At 44.0% G+C, this 27539-nt stretch overlaps 1 protein-coding gene across 1 annotated transcript; it reads right to left on the bottom strand.

Annotated features, from left to right (window-relative positions):
- Nucleotides 1-158: 158 nt before the first annotated feature.
- rnf220b (ring finger protein 220b) lies at nucleotides 159-27539 on the bottom strand. Its single transcript, XM_069680181.1, has 16 exons — nucleotides 27499-27539; nucleotides 25615-26226; nucleotides 9398-9524; nucleotides 8611-8653; nucleotides 8437-8529; nucleotides 7748-7790; nucleotides 7347-7436; nucleotides 5187-5230; nucleotides 4796-4883; nucleotides 4320-4416; nucleotides 3387-3446; nucleotides 3187-3257; nucleotides 3008-3092; nucleotides 2310-2418; nucleotides 898-972; nucleotides 159-797 (listed from the first exon to the last, which is right to left on the bottom strand). The coding sequence occupies exons 2-16, from the start codon at nucleotides 26204-26206 to the stop codon at nucleotides 726-728; spliced, it is 1689 nt and encodes a 562-aa protein (XP_069536282.1). The 5' UTR covers nucleotides 26207-26226; nucleotides 27499-27539; the 3' UTR covers nucleotides 159-725.

The raw sequence follows: 27539 nt of genomic DNA, 5'->3' as shown, positions 1-27539 counted from the left end.
TTAAAGGTTAAAGACACCACAGAGTCATTATAACAAGGCTGCGGACAGGCCTGAACACCCCATGGAAGCATGAAATCTGCATGATCAACAGCTGATTATAATAGGTTAAAATAGTGAAACAACAGCTTTATAGACACACGTTTTATTTTAGTAACATTGATAAAATTAGATTTAATGATTCTATACAAAGAAAGACATGAAAGAGAAAGACAAAAGGAGAACGCGATGAGATTACTGTCAATGTTTCCAACCTACACGGGCTAAACGAAGAATAATAAATGATCTAAGCAAAGACAAACTCGGTTGTTCTGCTCGTCAACATATACACACACAGCAATCCAAACAAACACAAACTATGTACATGTGCTTCGCATGTCATTCAACTGATTTGTTTTCCTCATAAAGCAGAAAAAGGTTACAAAAAGTGATAAATATTATCCCAAAGCTTTTTTTTCTAGTTGTTTTTTAGTGCCTGAGCTCTCAGTCGGTGTTAGGTGTGTCATCTGATCGGGTTGCTGTCGCAGCAGGAACGTGGATATTGTACAGGGCTGTGAAGGAAGGTCAAAGGTCACACTTGCTGTTCTTCAAACTGTCAGGGACGTTATGACACTGAAGAACAGGTAGGACGAGAGGAGGAGGAGGTGGGAGTCTATGACAGGCCAGCTGCCCACAAGTCCACCCCTGATTGGTCAAAACAGAAGAGGCCCCTCCCCTCTTGGAGGGAGTCACAGGAAGACCCGCCTCAGGTCTCCAGGTGAGGTGATGGTGTTGCACTGAGGACACAACTTCTTTGCTCCCTAAAAAACAAAAGTAAAAATGAGACTTTCATCAAACCTGCTTCTGTTACTTTACTGCATTTTCACGTTTAAATAAAGAAACACAGATGTGATGTTTTACCAGCGTTCGAAGCCAACACTCCTCACAGTGAACATGCCAGCACTGGATGGAGGTGAGCGGGGTCGTGTACGTGTCCTAGAGAGAGAAAATATACAGACTGATGATTCCCAAACTGTAATACAAAAAGCTGCCACTAGATGTCCACATGAAACAACAAGATGGCTAAAAGGTGCTCAGTGTCTCAAAAACTTTTATTTAGGCCTTTTTTGCCGATAGCAGAGGTCCTGCTGGAGTGTTTCATGATATATTACGCTCAACTGTTTTAGTTATCACAGATTATTGCCTTTAAAACCACATTTTCTCATCTCTTCAATACAAAGATTAAATGCAACAGAAGTGTGTTCATGTGTACAGTTTTGTGGAGTAATAGAGCAGTAGGTGCATTTGAAGTTTAAAAACTAGAACACAGATTTTGTTGAACACAATCCTTTACTGGACATGCAGAAGAAGAAGACACTTTATTTATCCCTGAGGGGAGATTAAATAATTTTTTCTCTCTGTTTTTACAAACATGCCACACACACACAAAGGCCTGACATGGAGGAGGACATGCACAAACAAGATCCTTTGGACATAATATAAAAAAAGAGTACGGTCTAGGCCTGCTCTTTTTGTAAAGTGTCTTGCCCTTCAGGGAACAGACGTTATAGTCATAACATTTCATCATGATTTGGCGCTATGTAAATACAGTTTGATCGATTGATTGATTGACTTGCACTAATGGAGAGATGTCAGAGTGAGGGGGCTGCACATGGGCATTCGCACTGAGCAATTGGGGGATTCGGTGCCTTGCTAAAGGACAGCGGTGGTCCACACTTGGTCTGTACCAGTACTTGAACCGGCCACCGTCTGGTTCCCAAGACTGAGCTACCGTCTACCCTATAGTTGTGAATAAAAATATAGCCGTAACTAATACTTTAATTATAGATGTAACATGTTGTGTCTCAGGTAAGTGAATCATTTGCTCTTTAAGAAGTCAGTAAGGTTGTGAAAAAAAAGTTCTCAGAGGCGAGGTAGACATCTTTGAAATGTCTAAAACAATGACACCAACCTGAGGAACGATTTTGGAAGTGTGTGTAATTTTGATTCTATTAATGTAAATTTTTGATCCTTAAAATATTTTGAATTCTGTAAATTAACTCTTTGATTTCAGGTTTACGATTTGTTTTTATTCTATATTCATAAACGGAAACAGAATTGACAGAGTAACCTAAATTACAAATTCATATCAACTAAATATATCTGATTATCCTCCGTCATGTTTATATTCCATCTAATAAGCATGACCGATAACACTGACTTATTGCCTGAAACACAGGTCCCTACAGGATCAACAGCAGCTTCTGCGTCGCTGCGCTGTTGTCTCTATTTTGTGTGTCTGCTCCGTCGATTTAATTTGTCTTCATACTCACCATGCAGATGAGGCATTTAAATCTGTCTCCTTTAGACAACTGTTTCTCCAAATCCCGTATCCGAGCTTTAAGTGCATCCAGAGTCGTCAGCGCGGAATCCTCAGAGAGCCTGCACGCATGCACACACACACACACACACACACACACACACACACGGACGGACGGACGGTAACAGGAGGGGAGACGGGAGGGTGCGTGAGTTAGGCAGACACTGGAGAGTCATTTATAAATCGAAGACAGATTAAATTATTCGCTGGCCAACATGGACACTGAGCATGAAATTTATCAGCAATCACATCGGCTGCATTCGCTGTCTCATTTATCATAAGCGGGTGGGGGTGGGTGGGGGGGTGTCAGGGTCCTCACAGAGATAGACATCCACACAAACACACACACAATTACAGGATAGACTGTACATGCAGACATACTGCACAGAGAGGCAGACGGGTTGCGATGCATTAAGTGTGATGACGTGTGCGTCGCCTGCTGTGACCTTGATTGATGAAGTCATCACATGCATACAGTATTGTGCAGGCCAACAACATACACCTCACATTATGGTAACGCTTTCTCTGCTCTGATTGGCTGATTCACACCTTAAAGTTCTCCTTCCCCTCTCCAAGTGCATGCTGGGACAACATCTTTAACAATATGTGATGACGCTGTGAGGGATCCTGAAACTCTTCCCTCATACTTACTTCTCTATGTCGCTGTTTTTGCAGGTTTTGGGGAGACCCGCTACGCTGCCGTCCACTTTCTCTCCGCTGCTGGTAGACGGACTCCCTGAGAGAACGAACAAACAGATTAAATGTGTTATAAAATTCTCTCTTCTTTCCTTGTCTGATCAATTTATTCGTTCTGAGTTTGCTGAACTCACCATCATTTGACCATTTGGAGAATTCTAGGTTTACTCTGGAGTCTGGCAGCGTACTGCTGCTGCTACTGCAACTAGAGAAAGATAACAGTAAAGACATTTAAAATAATTCATAAAAATATAAAAGATTTAAAGAAAAATCAGCCAATTGCACAATAAATGACATATCTAATTGGATATCCACTATCAAGTGGGATACATACTTCACTGTTGTCTCCTTGGAGCTTTCTCCTGAGCAGGGGATTACATCTGTCTCTGTGTATCTGAGGTCAAAGGTCAGGAAACACAACAACACAAGGCTAAGAAGTAAAGCACTTTTCTTAATTTTAAATGCTGAAAAATTAAATACTGTTATAGTTTGTAAGGAATTAAAAAATAGACCTTTAATTGGTTAGATTTTCTCCTAATAAAGGTCTTCTCTCCGTCTTTTTAGACAGTATTGCTGTCCAAATGTTGGATTTAAAGACCAGCTCACGTCATGTTTAATAAATTGTGTCTGATAAGTTTTTACTGCAAAATACGTCTAATTACCTTGTAAAGGCGCCTCCTTCTCCCTCATTAAAAATTCCTGAATCTGCTTAGTACCCGCCCCCTATGCAAATTTACAACCGTTGCGGAAACAAAACAAACAACAAAATAAAAAACATCTCTGCCATCATTTAGTGGCAACTTGACCAAACTCGCCGAGCTTGAAATTTAGTAATTAGTAGTAGTAACGTTAACGTTACAACTGGCTCGCACATCGCTGAAGTGGTTGCCATCGGTTACACATAACGATATGCATAGCCTCACCCTGTCCATTAACAGGATTGGCTCCTTAGGTCTGTGACGTCTCAAACCTGCCAATCTGAAAACGTGTTGCTCAGCCTGTCCTTGGTACACTGCAGTTTAAAAGCAGACAGGCCCAGCCATGGAGATGACTGCTGATGTTGTCCCTGATACGTCTTGTAGCACATGAAGAACACCACATGGAGATGTTTACAAGGTTAAACACTTGATTTTCACTGGAGGGGGTCTTTAAAAATGTGTCAAGTTATAATTTCTTGTCTATTTTAGCATTGTTTTAAGTTTACTTTGTACCTGATTCTTCTCACTATAAATCTACAGTAAGGTTCAGTTTTCAGTGTAAAGGATACTGCGCTCTGCCGTACTCCAGAGTGTCGTCTCCGTCCACATCCAGGTCTGCGTCGCTGTCTCTGCACTCCTTCGATGTCGTGCTGACAAGAACTGCAGCTGAGGAGACATTTTTACACAAAGTTTGGTGGTTAGAACAACTCTGCTATAAAGTTGCATGTTAAAGGACAAAGTAGAGAAGTTCACGATGAGGTGAACTCCAGCATCACAAAATGTTATGTTGCTCGTCTCTGTAGCCCTCCACTCGTGTCTGTCAGTCATCGTGTAACAAGTTTGCAGGTCAGAGCGTCCTGCTCGGGTAAAAGAAACCGTCACTTTTAAGTTCACCTTCAAGGCATCTTTCTCCGCTGTAATCTGGACTGAAAAGTTCAGTGGTTTTTCAGCTGCCACTCAGTCACATCATTCACCCACCACTGAGCGAGATCATACTCATGAGGATGGCACGCACACACGCTTATAAAACACACATTATGCTTACCTTTAAACCCTCCCACTATAGATGTCATCTGTATCCGTCTCTTCTCGTTCCAGTCGTCCTCTAACGGCACCAAGTCCGCTGAACCCTCCTAAAACACGCACACACACACACATTAAACACATCTGTCTCCATGAATATGTCCAAAAGCCTCCCTCAGCCTCCAGCTACAGATCTGCCTCTGTGTTATCATTGCTGTGTGCTCACATGGATACACAGCCAGCTGACTGATCCTGATGCTACCTGAACAAAAGCATCAACATGTGTCAGGGGGGTTCGGACCACCGACATTCTCTGAACCTGAGGACTTCAGGTTGATTCGTCTCAGATAACAATACAAATGTCACAGTAACATTTTCCTGTGTCTTTCTGTGTAAAAAAAATGGACACACACCTGTCCGTCTTCTGGTTTCCTCCTCTTCAGCTTCCCGATCCTGACTGGGAGCAGACAGAAGATGGAGATACATGAGATGGTGATGCAGACACTTCATAAACAGGCTGCACTGACTTTAGTTTGTCCCTCTGTGAGCTGTTTTTCTTCTTTTACCTCTGAAACTTCATATAAACTTTATTTCTGACTGCAGATTGAGTCAGGGGGCAATCTTCCAAGGAGATTTTTTGACATTCTGTCTCTTAAAAAGCAAAATCTAAATATCTGCCAGCTGATAGAAATGTGAATTCCCCCCACAAACGATCAAAATAAATAAAAACCTTGGAAGTTTAGAAACATGCATTTGACATTCATGCTGGGAGTGAAGCAGAAAAAAGAAAGGGACCGTAAAAGAAATGTATAAGGGGGAAGGCGGGGTCAACAAATGGGGAGGGAGTCTCGGTTTAAATATTCTAAATTTACATGTTATTTCAATCGTTCTGGCACTGTAGTAAAGGTTAACAAACATTTTTTACATCAAATAAAAACTTGTGCCATGATAGGCTCTTATTAAGGTTAACATTGGGGTACACTATAAAAGAAGTTGTGCTATTTTACTGTAACACTGTTTTGTTATTTTTGGCACATTAATGGGATTGTGTGTCAGTTTTTTGTGAGTCAGGGGGGTTTCAAAAAAATATCTTTGTGAAGGTGAAAAAACAAGGTGAAACAATCCCGACACTTTTGAACAGTGTAAAGGCGCAGAGTGATGCAAAAAATGATTTTGTAATTTTGTTTATTGCAAAGAAAAACCTGCGACGTGATGAACATGAATGTGGTAGAATTTACGTAATTATGCAGAAGACTGCGGAGTAGCTCTGTTAATGAAAATGATTGAGTTTTATTGATGAAACTAAACATGTAACAGAGCTAAAGTTGATGTTCGAAACATTCAACTTTTTCAAATGATAAAAGCATGTTCAAATGTACTGATGAATAAAGACCAGCCTAAACCCAAACACAGATAGATGTAGGATTATTATGTCTCATATAAGTAAAAGTGTCCACTTTGATATGGACACAGTTTTAATGAGTTACTTTCAGAGATACTTCATCTGACAGCAACAACATTCAAAAATACAAACTTTAATGTTTGTCTTTTAAGACAGTCGACCACTTTCACACACAGACACCAAAGTAAAATCACATTTTAAAGCCAGAAGCATAGATATGAGTTGTCGACATAAAACAGCTCCACTAGATGCATGCTGTCCCCCCATCTTCACCCTGTCACCCCTCCTCCTCCCTGATATAAAAGTTAACACGGCAGAACACCAACTGCACCTCCTCTCTCCTCGCTGTGACCTGACTGACTGCAGATTGCACACGGGGACATTAAGTTTTAGGGTCCTCTAATTCCCACTGGATGACAGCGGGCCTCAATGAGAGGGGGGGGCACACAGAGAGCTGGTGGCCGTGACCCGAGTGCCGCCATTGCGGCGCACATAATGAGGGTTAAAGAGACGGTCATAGATGGGAAAGAGCTCATCAAACACAGAGAGGAGAGAGAGAGAGAGAGGTTGATTAATCAACAGAGGAGCCCCCTTCCTCCTCCTCCTCCTCCTCCCTTCTTCTTCTTCTTTCTCCTCCCTGACATGTATTTAGAAGCTCATTATGCTGTCCTGTTATAAGGCCCAATAAAGGCTAACAGAGCTCGACAGCAGTGGCAGTTTGAAGAGTCAGCTAAGAGCCGGAGCATCTCAGCGGTGATGATAACAGTAGTGAGACGTCAGCCGCAGCTTTAAGGATCCTCTGCAGGTCCACATGTCTGTGTCAGTGCAGGAACACGATCAGTAACTAAAGGTATTCCTCTTGGTTTTGGAAACATTTGAGCACATGTCCTCTTGTTGTAGTTTAATATTTTGGATGCTAACATGAAGCTAAATTTGTATAAGCATCATGTTAAGAGAGGAAAAACACCAGCGCACAGGAATGAGGCTTAAAACACGTCAGTATTTCATGAAAAATTGACATTTTGCTTTAAATTGGACAGTGGAAATTTGTATTAACCATTGTTAAAGCCATTAGTTAAAACTTTATTTGGAAAATCTGGTGTTTTTTCTCAAATATCGGCTTCATTATGTTTCAATCTGAAGATGAAGAAGGTGCATCTCTGTGTCTTACCAGCTTGTGTGCAGTCTAGGTGGGCTCCTGCGCTGTGGGGGCGTAATGGGGCGGATTTGACGTAGCACCTGCACCAGCAGAGGTCATCGACTGTTAACATATCAAGAGGTCAAAGTTGAAAGGTTAATAGCTCCTCTGCTCGTGTGGGCGCTAGGCCGGTGGAGATGTGGTGGGAAAAAAAAGGGTGATATCTGAACGACGGGGGAGGGAGGGAGGGTGGGGTTTGGACGTAACACATAACTGGGTGCATAAACAAGGGAAACTCTGACTCCTTACTTTTTTTTAAAATGTAAAAACTGCAGACCTGACAGAGTCGACTGTACTGAGCTTTCTCTTAACGACAAACTGAGTCAGCAGCAATCAAACACAACAGTTGGTCCTCTCTGCATGCATCAACTCACCGTTCAGTCGGGTGTGTCTGTTGGCCCGCACACGCAGGAACGTCTGGAACAAACACAAAACAACAATTTTCTCATTCATCTAAAATCTCTCGCTCACATTTCTCCTGGAGTAAAGGAACAGCAACAAAACGACAGAAGTAAGATAACAACACTGGACAGCAATGGATGTTTATATTTCTTTTAATGGGTAGAATATATCTTTGTTAGAGTGCAAACTTGATCAGCTTTGATTGTTTTCCTCATCTACTTTTTAGGCTTAAAATGCACTTAAATCTTATGTTAGAGTGTAAGGAAAGAGAATATTTAATATGTTTTTTTTCATTTTGTAAAACCCTTGAAATAAAATCTTTGTTTTGGAGCACAACCAATAAATCGACTTGCCGCGACTCCTTTTACTTTAAAGTGAGGTGTCGAGTATTTAGCGCAGCCTTTGATCAACCTCACACCATAAACTTGGTGAGTCACCGGCACCACACTTAGAAAAACACAATGTTGCTTCATGATGTTACTTACATACTACTAGTTCTCCAGTGCTGCTATCGTGCACTAATCAAAAGAAAGGAGTTGGAAGTGACGCCTGGAAAGTTCACGTTTAACTGTCTGAAAACTTAACTGCATTCTACTTCTCAATCCGAATCTCAAATTTCCCGACAATCTGTTTCTGCTTTTGCTATTTGTCTTCACCTCACCTGGTATCGGTCGGAGTGTACATCCTCAGACGGTCGAGGGGGCGAGGTGGGAGAACCTCCTTCACGCTTGATGTGAAGAGAGAGCGAGAAAGACTGGAGAGAAGAAAGAAGAAAAACAGTTAGAATTAAAATTAAAAGCAGGATTTCAGCTAATTTGCTCTCTCAGCCGTTTACCTTCGGCGTCCTGATGAGGTGGTCGTGCTGCACTGTAGTGGCACTGTGGACAAAAGCACAAATAACATAGAGGCTCATATGTTAAACAAGCACTTTGTCTCATACGTGTCGTCTCGTAGAATAAATCTCTGCTTTTATCTCGTCTGTATCTTTATCTGAGTCTGTGTTATGTCTATCACACAGTTCACACACGCTTTAACACACACTTTTACACACACACATCCACAGTGTCCCCGTGGGCCAAGTTCAATTTGAAACCATTACTGTCCACGGCGCGGTCGTTAAGCTGATTTGGAGTGTAATGTCTTTATTGGAGGAATCATTCTTCTGGTCTAAGCAGCAGGTAATGTGTGTGTGTGTGTCTGAATATGTGTGTGTGTGTGCACCTCTGGTCTTAGTGTGTATGTTTAACACTGTGAGTGTGTGTGTGTGTGTGTGTGTGTGGGGCTCAAAGCAGCCATTAGCAGGACATTATCCGCCCGCTGTATGATTTGTCGCCCGGAGGCCACAGGCTGTAATATGAAATATGTAGGAAACAATGAGGCAGCTTGTAAACACGCAGGTGACAGAGAAGACGGGAGATACCACCTGGGGAAAGTGACGGGGGGGAGGGGGGCCTGTAGCTACTAAATCTGTCAGCATTAATTATCACCTGAGAGCTGAACCGAATAGAAGAAGAAAATGACGAATGGATAAAACGGAGGAAGTGGAAGTTGTACGAAGAAATGAAATGGTTTGAGGGAGGATGTGAGGACGTGATTGGACAGCAGAGATCAGATCATAATACCTGATCTGCAGCTGGGTGAGTTTGTTGAGCTCCTGCTTCATGTGCTCCTGCAGCTCTCCTGGTCTCAGAACAGCCTGGCAGACCGGACACATGGGCGCCTGGGCGTCGTACAGACCCTTCACTTTACCTGGAGATTAAGAGAGGTGAGGGGGGTGTTACAGGAAAAACTGTATCATGCTAAAATAATTACAGTTGTGTGTTAAACAGAAGGAGCTGAGACAGGAGTGAGGGAACAAGTGACAGGAAATAAGGTGAGAGAGGAAGCTCATTCATTTCTAACTCATAGAATATTTGTTGCTGAGCCTCAAATGTGTGTGTGTGTGTGTGTGTGTTTGCTCGACCTCTCTGTACTATTGACAGACAGTGACAGTGAGAGTAAAATCAGGTTACACACACACACATAAACACACAGACACGCCGCCGTGGCCCCCTGCTGTCAGTGTGTTGACATCATAGGCTGTCAATAGGAACATTACCCAGGAGGGCCGCTCGGCCCATTGGGCCCCACTGATGGATTACTGCCATAAGCAGCCAGCTGGGAGCCGGCGGAGCTCCACTATATCAAGATTTTACCTAGTAGATGAGGTGATTTACTCCTGAAAGCCATCAATCACATGCACAGAGCTAGGAGGCGAGATGCACCTAATTTCCCTGCACACAAAACAAATGACACAATTTAACACTTTTTAAGCGACGACATTACAAACAGATCAGTGTTTCTGACCCCTCCATGTGAAGCACACTGATCGCGTGAGGATCCTATTATCCAAACACAGGCCTCACACTTTCCCTAAGCTCCTCTACAAATGACCAGCGACATGACAAGCTCCGATGTGTGCAGGTGGCGTCCCCTGACATCAGTGCAGCTATGAGCCCTCATAATGACGAGCCAAATAGGACAAAATGGCCTCTAAATAAAACATGGGGTGGAAAATAGAAAGGAGTCGGGTGTCCTTGGAAGAGAGTGACAGCTCTCCTGTTTTCACCCCCCCCGTCTCGCTCTCCTTTTTTGCATCCCCTCGCGGAAGCCTAAATGACTTTTCCCGACACGCATCGAGCGTTCCCGGGCTTTCTGCGCTCTGCCGCCCGGAACATGCAGGCATCAGTAAACAATGAAATCTCGGGGCTGAAATTGAATTTATAACCACATTACCTGCACAGATAACGTCTCTGAATGGCGCCGCGATAAGAGCAATGGGATTTGATTTTCAGGTGTTTTATTGGTCCACTTTTTGGATAAGCCCCCCTGCTCCCCCTGACTTCACCTCTGCTCCACACAAACATCACATTTAATGGTTCATGTTTGCATGTATGGATGCATATGTGTGTGTGTGAGGCTACACGCTTACGCTCTCGTAAGTGACAGTTGTTGGTTCATGACCACCTTTTTTACACGTCTCCACCCCCCCAACCCCCTGCTGCCCCGCGCCCCCGCCCACATAAACCCTGTCAGTGTGAGTCAGCCTCAGCCCCTCTTCAGCCTGGGGGGTCTCAGACACACAACAGGGGGCTGTAAAAGCTGCCTGTGGGGCTTGTTAACTGCTCCCTCACTACGGCAACTGGCTGGGATGGATGGGCCCTCTCTGTGCTGAGTGTGACTGGCCCGTCTCCAGATGGATTCACTGTCTCTGTGTCTCTGATTGTTTCCCTTCTCTGTCTTTGTGTCTCGCCGGTTCAGGACCTCCTTTCCTGGATGTCTAGTCTTTGTCCTGCTGCCTTTTACTCTCTTCTCTGACTCATCCCACGGGGGAAATGCTTCTTCACTTGTTTTTAAGTCTTGCGCTGATGAAAATGTGTGAATCAGAGTGGAAAAAAATCAGTTTTCTCTAATCTTGTGGTCACATAAAATGTGACTTAACTATTCACAGGGGCGTAGCACAAAATTCTAAGGGCCCTCCTCAATCCCACCTCTTAATCTCGGGTCAACTGTGTCCCCCTTTCCCCCCCCAGTCCGATGCACCTGAACATTCATCTTCATAATCCCTTTTTGATCATTTTATAAATAATTTTTCCAGGAAGAGATCACACGGAGGACCACTAACAAACATGCCTGAATAACATCTCTTTTTTTAATCTCCCCAATGGATTTAAAGAGAACACAGCCCCGGGGCAAACAACCGATCAAATTGTCTGATATGCCTCTCCCCCCTCCCCACTATCAAGAGTATCACGAGATAGTAAAGTTCATGTTTTGAAACAAAACACACTATCTCTGTCCTCCTGATCCTCTCGTATGATTGATGGTAGAATCCATCTACTGTTGTTCTGCATCAAAGCCGCAACTCTGACCGGCCCTCGTTCAGCTCCACGCTGAAACAGAGAGATCAGAATCCCGCTGACAAATCCTCAAAGCATGCAGCCAGTTCCCCCCTGAGGGCCCGGGTAATGGCCGATGCCAGCGCCCATATGACGGCTGCCAGTTCTGCTGATGCAGACGGAGCGGAGATGCCTAACGTGACCTTTAGTGAATGCCACATCACATCAGACCTGCATGTCACCCGCTGACATTATGCCGGGGCATGAAAAGGCTGTTCTGCAGGGGAGACATGGTGACGAACGTCCCCCCGGTGACAAACCTGAGGACGTGGTCTAATTCTGATTGACGCGAGGGGGATTAGACGGCTTTGAATGGCAGGGGACGTACGCGGGAGCATCCAGGGGAGGATGTGGAGCTGGCTCTGCGTCAGCTGGGTCTGTTTTTCTCTGCGTTCGCTGGCGATAAAGTGCTGAGACGACTCACTCCAACTGGCATCATTATCCCAATCATCAAACAATTCTCTAAGCACATCAGAAATCCCTCCATAAAGTGGTAACAAGCACAGACTCTATATAACCAGTAGGCATGTAGAGATTGGCCGGGGGAGTGAAGTTAACGCTTGGCGGCGAACGCTGCGGCGGTGGGTTTGTGTAGGCAGGTCCTTGGCACATTTTCAGAGGAGATGGAGGGCTATAAAAGCCATTGGCTCCTGCCACACCTGTACTCCACCCTATCCCGCGGCCTGCTTCCTATTTAAAAGCATCACATGCAGGATATTAGTCAGGCTTTTTCGCCGTCTGTGAGGTAGAAGTAACCTCTGAAGCGGAGGGGGGAGAGGGGAAAGTATGCAGGCCGCCGTTTGTTTTTTATTGGGGAAATAATGGCCTATTGAGAGGTTGGGTATTTAATGAGCAACATAATAGGCCCTGTAGTAACACATCTGCTATGAGCACAGTCATTTCCTCAGCTTTCAAAGGCTGCTGCTCCAGCCTTTGAAACAGCCAGTCCACTTGCCTTTGACTTCTAGATATCTGCTTTTTATTAATCGCAATATTGCTACACCGGTTATACATAAAAGAGAAATGTGCTGCTGGGCTCCTTGTTCAATCCTAACCGCATTCTGCAGCCGCTGGAGGTTTACTTCCTCTCCTGGCTTGACCTCAAATCTCTCGCTGTCCGATCCAATTCCAGCATCCTTCAAAATATCCCTCCTCCTCCGCAATCAATGGTGTTTAATGTATTAAAGACACTCACCACAACCACCGCAACCTTTGGCCCTCACACGAATCGATGCCTCGTTAGACCACTAATGATCATTCATTGACTAATAAGATCTGTATCAACCTCTTGTCGAGCATTGATTGGCCTTTGGCCTCTGTAGTGCTCGGTGCATTACGCAGACAACAGGAGACAGCAGCTGTAAGTCCTGAGGAGTCAGATGATGAAAAAGCTCCTGGTGGGAGCGGACAGGAAGCCTAAACCTCAAATAGACTCATTCAGAAGCACCGCAGGCCAAAGCCCTTTTCTTCTGCCCTACAGATCAATGGACATAACCTCTGTGACCACAGGTCAATCAGCGCACAAACCCCCACATTTCTCTCCCTCTTCCTCTCGCTCTGTCTCTCTCTCATCTTCTCCATTAGTCACCACGATTGTTCCATCAGGTGCGGGCATGGCGCAGCATGTATGTGTCCAATCATGTCGTTGATGGAGAGTGGAGCTGGTAGCTGTGCGACTGTTTCCCTGTGACCATATTTCCCTTCTCAGGACCGGAGGGCAAAGATCGAACCCTGCCTCTGCTCTGCTCCAACCAATCAATCAGGCCCTCATTGAGATGCATGGCTCAATGATCTTTGATAGTGACTTACAGATTGGAGGGAGGGAGTGGAAGTCGGGGGGGAAAGTTAGGACTGTCCTTGGGTGTTTGAAGCACTATGAGGCTACTTACAGGCCACCTCAGGGGAACATGTCTGCAGATCTCTTTGAAGAAATATACCTGCCATTTGAAAAACATCAAACCTGATGAATCCTGTAGTTTATAAATGTACTTTTAATACTGAAACATAAATGAACATGAGGTCCAGTTGGTTCCATTAAACAACAACAAGATACTCAAGTATAGCCTAACGAATCGCTATGAGCGCTGATCATCATGGGTCATCATCATTATCACTAAGGCCAACAAACAAGTCAATTCCCTTATTAAATGGCTGCAATAAATACTTGATTGTGATTGGCTAATTATGGCATTCCGAGGTCTGTTATTTCTCGATAATGAGCAGGTCGTTATCGCAGAGGAACCTCCCCTTTCAGCTCACCCTGATGGGGTTCCATTCCGCGATAACAACCTGCTCACTATACATGATCCTTTACTTGATGATCAGGCCTTTAGTCTGTGTCCAATTCAGCACCTTGGGTATAATAATGGTTTAAGCGATGGTTAAACATACTCTGATGAGTCCATGTTTGTAACCGAGTCTGTATGCCTATGTCTCTTTGTGTTCTATGTTTTTACCTGGTTACAAAACAAATTTCCCCTCAGGGACATAACATTGAAGTTTAAGGAGAAGACAAGAAGTAAATCCTTTTGTTGCAAATACTCGACAGAGAAGACAAATGAGACGTAATTTTCTTGTTATTTGGCTCCTTTTTATGCATCTTAGTCCGGGCCTAGTATTTCTCTACTGCTGTAGGTTTGGTTCTAACTGTCCTCGAGTTTTTAGGGAGGGAACAGCTCTCTTCATAAATAATGTTTTAGGGTTTAGTAATCTATAGGTTCCATTTCAGGATTTCAGAAAAGAAAGATATAAACCCAGCATCCTCCAGAAGTTGATGTGAGGGCAGAGAATACGCACAATCTGACATACGTTTCCTGACTGCTGCCTGTCAAAGTCTTTGCCCTCACATCGAATCAAGAAGCTGCTGACAGCGGGCGAGAGATAGAGCTGTTCACCGGTGGCCCGTCAATCATTCTGATGTCATCAACCTGCACTCGCCAGACAGACACGAATACGCAGATGCAGCTCTGTCACACTGTATCGCTTCTACTGTCCAATCCTGAAGCTCTCCTACACACTTCAGGCGAGGGCTGCACAACTGATAAAGAATGTTTTTATTAGGGGTTTAAATTCAAGGTACACTATTCCTGTTGTGATCTACTAAACAGAGAGAGAGACAAAGAGAGACATCCAGAAGCTAATAAACAGATCACAATCCCTCATTAGAGCATAATTAGATTGGCTCCTAAAATACAGATCACTATTACCCGGGCCACTGATTAATACACATTAATACTCTCTCTCTCTCTCTCTCTCTCTCTCTCTGTTATTATTCCATCGTCTCCTCATCACGTCTCTCTCATTTTCTTTTCCCCGCTCGCTCTTTCTCTCAATTAGTGGTTAATAAGGAGAAAATGAGACGATCGCTCTGTCGCTTGCATGCAGTACTCAACTTTTCTAAACAGCCTCGGACAAACAGTGAGTCACTGTGTGTGGAAATCACTGAAGAGTTTAATTAGAACAGCTCTCATCAGTGGAACTACAATGACCACAATGACTACAACCACAGATTATATAAAAGGGAGTTCACACCATATATTTAATCAGTTGTGAAGTTGAAGCCGAGTATTGCACTTTATAAGTTTGGTGTTATGTCTACTTTACCATCATTGAGTGATTTTCTATATTTCCCAGAATGCCTTGGAAATAAAACCCCTGAGATCATGCCTTAAATCGTTGCATGGAGTAGGTGACTGTAGTGCCAACTCTCACACATTCACTCACTATAGGCACACGCACTGCGACTGTGTCTCACGCTCTGAAACTCCTAGAACAAACATCACGCCATAGTTTTTGCCAATTTTAAAACAGCAAGACTTAATAAAAGTGAAGTGATTACTCTGAACATATCCACTAGCAGTATTTTTTCATGATTTAGCCTGCTGTGTTATTACTGCTGCTATCAGGTGCACGAGGGACATTCTAAAATTTAGATGAGGTTCACAGATGGTGTCGGGAGGTTTAAGAAAGTTATAAGCATAGTATAAAAAAGGTACTCAACTTAACTGTTCTTATAATGAGTCCTGTTATTACACGGCCGTGTTAAATTCTTGATTCTGATTGGTTAATTACGGCATTCCAAGGTCGGCTATTTCTCGATAGCAGACCGTTGTTATGAAAAGCTAGGGATGTGGCTCTAATCACCCAACCGGGAGGACAAACTGTAATCATATCTGTCGAAAGAAGTCCGGTAATTGATGTGTGTCTTTTTACAGAGAGAAAGAAAAGAAAAGAGACAAAACAGCGGAGAGAAAGCAATAAAGGTTGAAAGATGTAAAACCTCAATGAGGTGCTGCTGTGATTCCTGCAGTCCTGTTCACAGTGTCTTACATCACCGTCAGTGGAAATGTTTTCATTTAATGTGAGTAATAACAGCTAGCTTAGCTCATTTCAATGTGAGTAATAACAGCTAGCTTAGCTAATTTTAATGTGAGTAATAACAGCTAGCTTAGCTAATTTTAATGTGAGTAAAAACAGCTAGGTTAGCTAATTTTAATGTGAGTAAAAATAGCTAGCTTAGCTCATTTTAATGTCAGTAATAACAGCTAGCTTAGCTTATTTTAATGTGAGTAAAAACAGCTAGCTTAGCTCATTTTAATGTCAGTAAAAACAGCTAGGTTAGCTCATTTTAAGAGTTAACCGTTGCTCTAACTGTGAGTGTAACACACTATTTTTAAACAGCAAACAGAAATATAATCATTTTTAAATTAATAATTAATTAATTATTCCAAATCAATAATTTCCAAATCAATATTTTGTCAAATGATTGATTCTGTATGTAAAAAGCTGTGTAATAATGTACAGGGAGCAGGTTGTTATCGTAACAACCTGCTCCCTGTACATTATCCCTTACTTATTATGACTCCAGATGAGTTTACTGGTAAAATAAAGAAAAAGATGGATAGAAATAAAATAAATTAAGAGGAATGAATAATTCTACTACAACATGAGAATAATCTTTAGGTAAACATCGGCCAAATGATTCACCCTGGTTTGAATCAGGTTTCCCTGTAAAATAAACTTGAGGATTTTAAGCATAACATCCCTTTATCTCAGAGCTATGATACTGAGATCAGAGTGATTTCTGGAAGCTGACACATACACACACACACACACACACACACACACACACACACACTGCCTGCTAAACAAAAACAAAACACCCACCTGCTTTCCCCTCACACACCTGTCCCACATACACTCTATGTATGGAGAGCCTTAAGGCAGCTACGCTTCAAACAAAATCCAAACTGCCGTGTTTGTGACCCAAAAAAGCCCCGCATCAGGCCTCAATCAAACCACTTGACGGCGTCCCTCCTTTAACCCTCATGAGCGGGCTTCATCACAGATAAGGCATCTGTCCCTCCCTCCTCTCCTCCAGATAACATCTGATACTGTCAGAAACACCCTGCAAGACGGCTGCTGGTACCAGAGAACCACGAGCACCTGGAGCTCTGTGATGCACCTGTGTTTGGGTTAGTCACACTTCCTAAAGGATGTTATTGCGTCTGCCTGGATGAGGAAACAATTAAAGCAGATGAAGAAGATTTGATCAAATTCACTAGAAAGATACAGATGATTGAGCGGCTTATCTGCAGTAACACACACACACACAAAAGGAAGCAGGGATCAGGGACACTTCAGGGACACTGAGCTAGAAGGGTTACTTCATATCAAAAGAAACTTTGTAAGCGTAAATTATACTTTCTATATAATTGTATTAAAGGTCTGCAAAGATCAGCAATGATTTGCGTGGTTGAAGTATTACAATGCAAACTAAAGTGAGCAGTAAATTAGCTTTTATAGATGTTAAAGTTGTTTTCTTTTAGGGGTAAAGGGCAACAACATCCCTGCGTGTTGTGTGTGGTTTCCTAGCAGCAGACTGACGCGACTTTCACAACCCAGACGCCTCGCAGAGAAAGATATATCAAGCTTTAATACGACGCTCTTGAGTGGACGGACGGCCCTCCACATCAGACTAGAAATCACCCTGACTGACTTTTATTGTGAAGGTGTGTGTGTGTAGTGAGATTTGTGCAAAGACCAAGTGTGAAGTGCACACATTGTTTTGTTTGTGTGTGAGAAAGAGGGATACAAGGTAGAAAAGTGCGTACATACACAAATCTGAGAGTGTGTGTGCTCATATCATGTACACACACACACACACACAGCGTCATGTATCCCCGGTGAGCGCAGCGCGGTGTGAGCCCCCGTCGATACGCCCCTCCGATCTCCCCCTGTCAGCACACAGCGTGGAACAAAGAGGCCTGTGGCAGCGCCAGCGGGTATAGATCTTCTCTCCTGTGTTCTCGCTCAGCGGGGTCACACAGGAGACGCTCGCACTTCAATCCCCTCTACTCGACTGATCGGGAGCTCTGAGCCGCTGCTAATGAGACTGGACCCTCTCCAGTCTGCAGGACCCTGCCCTGAACCAGCCCACCCAGAGGAGAAGAACACACAGTCCAAGAGTCCAAGAGTCTACCCTTTTGTTTGGAGGTGTAAATCCAAATAAAAGTCATTGTGATTATAGACATTATTGGTTAAAGCCCCTGAGAGGAAAGCTCTACTCTTAGTAAAGAGGTACTAGTTCAGTGTCGTATGGAGCTTATACCTAAATATGAGTCTCAGAGTTTTAAAGGGGTTTTGTATATAACAGCAAAAAGAGCAACTACAGATCAGCATCATAAAACTAGGATACTAAAGTGATACCATACAAACACATACTTTAACACTTTAAACAGGTTTGACTAAAACTGTTTTTGATTAAAGCATTTCCAGGGAGGAATTAGGACGATGATATTAAGGCCAAGATTCAATAACTTGTTTGATGGAGGGAAAATGTCTCTGCCAACTGATAATTTACATTTTCTAAATTATTAAAGATTTTTTAAAATCTAAATTATGATTTAAAAAAAAAAAAAATCCATGAAAATTATTTCATGCATTTTTAGATTCAGAGCACTGAGAGACGATGCAGCCGGTATCAGATTTTAAATAAGGTCAAAATATTAACAAATATGTTGGTCTGGTTTTACCTTGGTGGAACTAATTCCCCACCCGTATCAGAGACGACACAAGCTGAAGTACTTTTAAAGACAAAACTGAAAACATGGCTGAAGGCACACTAGTCATGTGATCGCTGATTTTAACCTTTGTATGGAACTGTCCTCTGACATGGAGAGAAAGAAAGGGAGCTTTGCAATGTATGTAGTTTTTATGTCATACACTGTTGGGAAATTTGTTCATTTGTATTATTTTTAATTGTCAGTGCGTTTTTTTTAGATCTTCCTGCCCAGGGACCACAGATGTAAATTAGCTATGAAGCTAACTCTGCCCTGACAGTTGTGTTGTGCACGGCCCCTGTCAAATAAACTAAACTAAACTAAACTAAACCTTTGAATTGCCTGTGTGCCTGGTTTAATCCTCTACTATTAAACTATTTCCATATTTTAAAGTCTGTAATCTACTGAAATCCTCAGGTTAGTCACTCTGGAATCTTGTTTGATGATCGCACTGAACATATTTTCACCTTACTCCATCCTGGGTTATTGTAGCAGATATTGATGACTTTTCCTATGTGACACTTGGCCACAGTTGCACAGCCACTTGACTTTCGATAATGGTGTCATTTGCATTGAAACAATCCCCGGCATGCATCCCATGATCATTCAGTGATTGATTTGTAATTGCACTAATAGGGTCACGACCGAGACAATAGGATGTGTAAAGCAGAGTCCCTGCTCTCACTCGGCCTCACAGCCTCACAGCGGGCCTGCCGAGCGCTGCATGTGTGGTCTGTGGGGACAATTAGCACAATCTCCATACTAATGGCAGCCTGTAATGGACACTGCTGAGCCTGCCAGCCACTGTGTGTGTGTGTGTGTGTGTGTGTGTGTGTGTGTGTGTGTGTGTGTGTGTGTTTGCATATGCATGTGTGTGTGTGAGGGAATGTTTGCATACGCGCATATCCTCCAGTGTGAGTGCCTTCCTGTGTGTAGTTCAGTGCCTGCTTGCCCTCTGGTGTGTGTGCACACAGAGTTCCTGTGTTTATGTATTTATGTGTGTGTGTGCTCAACCAGCATGTGTGTGTAAGTAGCCAGTAGCCCATATTTTACAGAGGTGCACCCCCCCCTCCACCGCCTCTGCTCGCGGCTCTAACCCTGATCCGCGGCCACTCATTAGCACCATAATAAAGAGTTGAGACGACACGTAAAAGGTTATATACTGCTGGACTGCTGTTTTCCTATCAATTATCAGGCCTGTGATTTATGGCTCCGACCCGATGCTATTCTCTGAGGAGAATTGGGGGAGTGTTTACACCCCTACACAGCGGGGGTGAGGGGTCAATCCCGGCAAACTTTGACCTTTGAGGCAGAGGTGCACTGGCACTGATGGGAGTTTGCGAACTGCTAAGCGGCACTTGAAGTGACTGAATCGATGAGTGGATTTTTAAGGATGCATGTGTAAGTAATCTGCGCTGTTTCCTGCATGTTTAAACCGTCACATGGTCACGGTCATAAAACACAGCAATAACAACTCGCTCTTAGAGGCTGAAATCGCTGCTTGTTTATTGCTTCATTTAAACACCCAAATTCAGACATTCAACTCTTATTTCTGGACATTTTACAGGTCGCTTAAGATGTCTTCTTTTTATTAAAATAAAAGAAAAACAATGCACATTGGATGATCTACAACGGCTGCCAATCCTGCTTATAAAACCCCTGACTGATGTCGGGACGTCATGCATCTGGGAAGTAAAGCTATCACACCTGGCATGCCTTTGACATATCGACTTGTGTCTCTGCTCTTACAAGCACAGATGACATGCGGTAATGAGGTTTGTGTGTGACACAAGGCAAACACACATATACTTTATATTATATATATGTGTGTGTGTGTGTGTGTGTGTGTAGTTTCCTGGCTGCCATCCAGGCGTGCAGGCTCAGTGTGGTCCTGCTTGTCTGTCTGCCTGCGCTGCTCCTCTGCAGCATGTGTTTAACCCGAGCGATTGGCCTTCCTGCCCTCTCTATCTGCCTGACTGATTTGTTAGACTCCGGGGACATGACGGAGGATGTGAGTTTGTGTGTGTGTGTGTGTGTGTGTGTGTGTGTGTGTGCGCGCCACTTCTTACGAACATGCGATTCAATCTAGATCCACACACACACAAACCAGGTCTTTGATGTTAGATCAGAGGCGGCCATGATGCAAGTCGATCAGGTGCTTAGAGAGAGAAGTAGAAAGAGGAAGGAAAGATGTCCTCTGTTAAAACAAGGCTGTTGTTTTAACGACCCCCGGGCCCTGCACTCATTATGACCCTCTCTCTCTCTTTCTCTCTCTCTCTCTCTCTCTCTCTCTCTCTCTCTCTCTCTCTCTCTGTCTCTCTCTCTCTCAGCTCTGTTTGTGTGGGACGATCACAGCCAGCGATAGAGGCAGATGCAGCGACTACAAGATGTGTTATGACTCATGTTTCGGCTGAACATCCTCATGACCGTCTGACAGGTGTGGATGGTCACCACAAAAAGACTTACACACACACACACACACACACACACACACACACACAAGATCTCCCTCAGCTACTGTAAAGGCTACTGCCAGACTTATAGAAATCCTGTCTGTCTCCGACAAGCCGTGTGGTCCCTCAGCCCGGCACTCTGAAACTTCTGAAGATACATCGGCCTGCATGGAGGCTTTAACACACACATACACACACACACACACACACCATTCACAAATACACAGTCGCATAAGGAGGTAAAAAGCCGAGAAGAGCTTCCCCTCCTGCCAGGATGAAAGCCTCTTTTACTTGGGAGAACATTAGGAGAACAAACTACCATCACAACAGGAGGGGGAACAGTGAACCGCGGCGTGTTCTCACATCAAACACAGCCGCCATTAATATTGTAATGCTTCCTCTGCGAGTGTTTGAAATCAAGAGCGAGGCTACCAGTGTGGTCAGCGAGAGGGAAGATGCAGATGCAAGTTATTTTGGGGCTATGAAGGTGTAAAAAACAGAATAAAAACTCAAAAGATTTGTATCTTATATCTTTTCTTTTCTTTCTTTGAGGTTATTAAATGGTTTCTGAAGGTTTTCTTTAATGCTTGTTGGTCCTAAAATCAAATAAAGACACTAAAACTGACGGTTGTTGATGAAAATAAGTTGGGTTGTTTTGTTTTCATGCTTTTTTTCTTCATCACTTTAATAGTTCTATTTCTTTTTGCATTCCCAGTTGAGTCGCTCATGCTCCCCCCTTCTTATTGCTACATTACTTCTGTTTTCATATCAAAGTTAGTTCGTGACCGTCCACCAAAAACATCAAATTACATAAAAAGAAAAGAAAGAAGTAGACCCAAGCATATGGTGAGCGTGTCTGTCGATGCATGGAGTGCACATGCAAGTGCGCCTGATAAGGAGCAAACACCCTGGGAATAATAGCGGGCAGCGGATATTATGTGTATGCATGAGCATCGAGTGGTTGCTATTGATCTCCTGTGGTCTGCCAGCGGGATGTAAACACTGTGTCTTTCAACAGGACGCTCCACTCGATACGAGATGCCGTCAACGACTGCTGCACAGAAAACACGCCGCATGGACGCCCCGCCTGTTATCAAATCAGCACACACGCCGAGAGCGAGACAGCCTGAGAGTGTGAGAAATAACAGTGTGTCATACATGCAGAAAGAAGAGTAGGAAAAAATGCATAAAAATGTCTGTCAGCCGGATTTAAATAAAGTTATGATTTAATGACTTAATGCCCAAAACTATGTGTGTTATTTCTGATATATTTGCTTATAAATACACACGATAAATATCTTAAACCGTTAGCCGATCACGCTAAAAACATCACCTCTTTCTTTAATTCATTAATACTTGACAGTTTGGAGATATGTTATTTTTATGGTTTTACCTGGCTGCATAAATACACTACAATCCATACAAACACGCACACACACATACACACACAAGCATGTAAGCTGTGCCTATAACAAGCTCAGACCGATCAAACTTCACCACAGAGATAATCCACGTGCCAAATCCAAGATGAATCTGTGTAATATTGATTCTGTTCGAGCGTCGCACTCGTCCGCTAACAGGCCATGAATAACCGAGCGTGGAGGACACTCGGAGCACAGCTGCTGGAGGATCCTCCGTGTGTGTTGCTCTCACATGTTTCAGCTCTATTAACTTCCTGCGGGATTTCTTTCCACTCAGGTGAAGACTTCCTGAGACTCTCAGCACCCTCTCATCCCAGTAAGAGAGAGGTCTGAGACGGTGCGTGTCTGATTTAAAGCCTGATGTTGTTTTGTCCATGTTAGAAACCTGTAGTTGGATTCTGCTTCAGATACTTAAGCTTTCATTCCAGCTTATTAGAGTAGGCTGACTCAAACTACAGCTGTATTAGTCACATTCATCTTATTGTCCACTCTACAGGTGAAGGCGTACTCCTCTCTGACAGCCTCATCCGGTAGTTGCCTTGTTACAAGTACGACAACGCAGCGGCTCTCAAACATCTGGCTCTAGTTATCACAGCTCCCACTCAGCTTTGCCACCGCAGTAAGATACGAATGCACACACATCACTCCATCAGCGTCTGCCCGTGGTGTGTTTCTGGTAAGGGCCGTTTTAGTTCCAGCTCCGGCCTGCGGCGAGGAAGCGTCTCCCTGAGGAAAATAAGCAGGACTCGCTCCAGTGAAGACATCTGCCCTTTGAAAAGCGAGCGTGGCTGTTTGAACAGCTGTCAGAGCACACCGTGCGTCCCTGATAAAACAGAGGCGAGTCTGAGAAGGGGGAAATCGACAGAAGAAAGACACTAAACGGACAGGAGGAGACGTCCACGGGCAGCGACACGCACGGCAGATGTCTTACCTGCATGTTGTGTGGACTGACAAGAAGCTCTGAGAGGAGCCACCTGTGCAAGACCTAGAGGCTGTTTAGCATGTCCTCTTAAAGTCATGTGCAATCCAAAATGTTTGGATTTGTTTACCCTCATTTAACTTCAAAATTACTTTGTTGTATTATACTAGATATATTACCCTTTGCGTTGGTTGTAAGACAGATATTCCCAGGTTCCAGGACAGTGTCAAGAGCTTTTCTAATACCTAAAATAAAAGGATCACTGTTGGGGGCACTTGGAGGAAACCAAATACAGAAGGTCGTTTCAAAAATAAGGAACACTTAAAAAGTATAAAAGTATGTTTTTATGATTGGGTTTGTACTTTGCTCTTTCTGTGAGTATTTGCATTACCATGTCTGCAGCACTATGCGAACAGCAGACAGATTTTCAAGCTTAACACTTAAGACTTCTGCTCCTGAAGTGACTGTCTGTTACCCAGCCAAGAGGAACAAGTGTATGTCAGACTTAGAAAAGTGCCGGGAGCTCAATTGCATTAAAGCTCTTAGTTTGCCTGAGCTGCAATCTAATTGGATAAAGCTGGAAAAGCAGCTTCCAATGTGCTCAAATCTTTTTTTTTTACCCCCGTTCTCATTTTTTTTTGGAGGAGATGTTCCCCATGTTCTATCCCATCCCCATCTTTTGTCCTTGTCAACATTCCCCAAATGAGATTCCCGAAATCAGGAGGTGAGGGGAGCACGCATGCTCGAGTGCACCGAGCAAACATTGTCAGACAGACACACCTCTCACACCAGCACGCCGCCTGGCATCTCTTTCCTTTCCTGTCCTTATTAAAATTCCATATTGAGATTCCTCGCTGCCACTCCGCCTCCCTGGTCCTGTCACTCAGACACCGCGCAGCGACAAAATCAGCAAGTTTCAACAAAGACGCGCACACATATGCATAGAGAAAGACACAATCCAAACTTTTCTTAAGACAACTCGTCCCTGCTCCCGCCCTTTATGTGTGGGATGAAAGTTTCCTTTAGGTGCTGTGTGTGAGAGCGTCTCCATCTCTGCCCCCCCCTTCTCATTGTCATTATTTTCGATGGTGTCCCCCTCTGATCTGCCGAGCCTTTGGGTGCTCTCTCTCCTCTCTCTCCCTCTCTGTCTTCCTCTGGTCCCTTTCATCTGTCAGGCGCTCCCCTTGGCGACCGCCACTGAGGGGGTTTGATTTCCCATCATGCCTAGCATTGCCTTCCCTGACTCCGGCTCCCTCTTTCTCTCTCTCTCTCTCCCCCCACCTCCCTTCTCTCTCCCTCTGTTGTGCCCCCGCGTCGTCGGGCAATTATCCCCGGGAGTAATGAGGAGCGTCTCTCCCTCCGCGGCCTCGCTGACTGACACCTCTCCCACTCATTTGTCAACAAATCAGACGGCTGGTGTGGGCGGCCATATTGAGCTGAGGGTTGTCGTCGGGAAGCTCAGGCTTCATCGCCGCATCGCCGCATCTCTCTCTCTTTCCTCCTCCATCCCTTCCTCTCTATCTCTGCCACCTCGTTATCTCTGACAGGGTGTCATTCGTTCCAACTCTCACTACTCCTGTGTCAACCCTCCACACGCTCCCATGTATTTGTGTTTCTCAGCAGCTGAGGAAAGTCTGACTTCCAATAGGCCCTAATGGTCATATGTGGCTAATGATCACTAAGCTGAACAAGTGACACCATTCAATTTATTTGTGTCAAAGTCAGCCGCAGCCAGTAAACACTTTGTCCAACTAGAAGATAAAGACAAGAGTGCAAAGGGGGGAACATTTTCAGACGCGTCTTTTCTCACAAAGGCTCCTTTCAATTTGTCCACATTATTCGCTGCAGCTGTAAAGGATGCAAATCTCATCTTCAGTGTCATGTCAGGATGAGGAAGGTCTTTGATGTGCCAATTAAGCTCTGTATATTTCCCTGCACGCTCTACAGATGTCATATGAGTGACTGTGTGTGAGCTTCTGATGCATGTAAACACAGCAGAACATGTGTACAGATCACATGTGTGTTCTGTGATGGAGGGTGTACTCACTGTGTTCTTTGCGCTCCTCCGGGCTGGATGAAGCCTCTCCGTCAGACAGCAGGCCGGACATGGAGAAAAGCTTCCTCCCTGCGTCCTCCCCACCTTTCAGAGAGCCTCCAGGGGAGCCGAAGTCAAACTCCTTCCCCTCCACATCCGGGAAGCAGCTCTTCAGCCTCTTGGCCGGGGTGAAAGCCGAGTGGTAACCCCCGGACTCCCTCTCCTCCTGCGGGGAGGAGAAAGGTCGGAAGGCGCCGACCCCGCTGTGGTTGAGCATGGTCAGGGTGGAGCAGTCAAGGTTCGGCGGGGTGAACTGGGGGTGCAGGTGGAGCAGGGAGGCCGGGAAGTCTCGGGAGGGGAACGTGCCGGACATGGGGCCCTGGCGCTGGTACATGGAGGTGAAGGTGTACGAGGCGGAGGGGAAGGGGAGGTGGAGCTCTTTCTCCACTGAGGTGGGGACACCAAAGGGCCTGGGCGCCTGGCAGGGGACGGAGGCGTCTCGGCCGGCCTCTGCGGTGGAGGCGAGGACCATGAGGGCGGGGGAGGCCAGAGGAGCCGGCAGGTAGGAGGGGCTGTCCATCTTGAAGGGGCGGTGGAGGTCCATTCGCCTCCCTGTTGGTGGTCCTGAGGAGAGAGAGGAGACACAGTCAGAGGAGGAGAGCGTGAAGAAAGAGAAATTACAAACTGCTTGAGAAGAGGGTTTTTTTCTCTCTTAAATCCAACACATAGTAATTATTCTCTTTAGGCGTTTAGTGGATTGCAACAGTTAATGTGAGCTACCTTAAGAAGAAATAATTACTTTTATTTTGATTTTGTTAAGTTTCCTGGAAAATGTTTTTTATGATCAGAATGACAAACTCTTCATCTCTTCATCTTGAGAAACACAAAGCATTTTAACAATTACACGTTTGGACTCATTTCAATAGAAAGGGGTTGGAGGAGGCCTTCTGTGCCTGTAAATAATTACGACGGAATAAATTGCCAATAAAACCCACACGGAGCTGAAGCCTGCGAAAGATCCATTTAATCGTGAGGTAGAAGCAAGTCATTTCTGGAAAAATCCTCCGAACATTTTCGGGAAAGGAACGCTTTCACATTTTTACTTCTAAAATTAATTAATTTTTCAGAGTGAATCGATAATTTGTAAATGAGGCTGATTGTGTCCGATAAAATGAAATCTTTTGTGCGTCTTTATTACGCAGAAAAAGCCTCCCGTAAGAGAAGTTTATCAACCTTTCTCTTCTGAGCTGTGAAGAAATCTGAGCAAAAACATCAAAGTAATAACTGACTGTATTTAATGACACTTTTTTAATTGAAAGAAATCAGCACAGATATAGCTGAATATATTTTTCTCAACAGATCCGTAAAAAACTGCTTCACCTGACGCGCTTATTTGTATTTTTTTGATTTTACATTGAATCTATTAATAAAAACAGACTGACATGAGTTATTAGAGCAGGCCGAAATAACAAAGTGAAAGAGTTTCACCTTTTTCAACTACATCAGTCTATTCCCAGTTAATGACTCAAACCACGTGTGCTTTAAATTAACCAGGGAGAGAGTAAAAGTTTGCGCACTAAGTTAAAGACTTATTAGACTTAAAATCACTTTTACGCAACTAATTGAGAAAAAATCAATTAGGCTAAATGACATATTAGTGCTTCCGTTACTTTGTACACAATCTTAAATCATAACTGTCAAGATTTGACTCCATATTTTATCCAAACATTTCCTCACACTTTTACATCGTTTCTGACCCGGGGACAGTTTACCAGCGAGAGCGCACAACTTCCCTCACGTTAAACGAAACTCCAACAGAACAACACAGCAATCAAACAACCAATTAAAGCAATTACAACAGATGAAGCTGTAATCTTACCGTCAGTTGGTACTTACCTCGGACTCAAAGCGCGATGTATTTCAGCTTAGAGCAACTC

Source organism: Semicossyphus pulcher, unplaced genomic scaffold (genome assembly GCF_022749685.1).
Source record: "Semicossyphus pulcher isolate SPU_LCO1_2020_fin unplaced genomic scaffold, fSemPul1.0.p SCAF_4, whole genome shotgun sequence".
Classification (NCBI taxonomy): domain Eukaryota; kingdom Metazoa; phylum Chordata; class Actinopteri; order Labriformes; family Labridae; genus Semicossyphus; species Semicossyphus pulcher.
The sequence above is the reverse complement of the archived record's forward strand: the minus strand, read 5'-3'. Positions and strand labels throughout refer to the sequence as shown.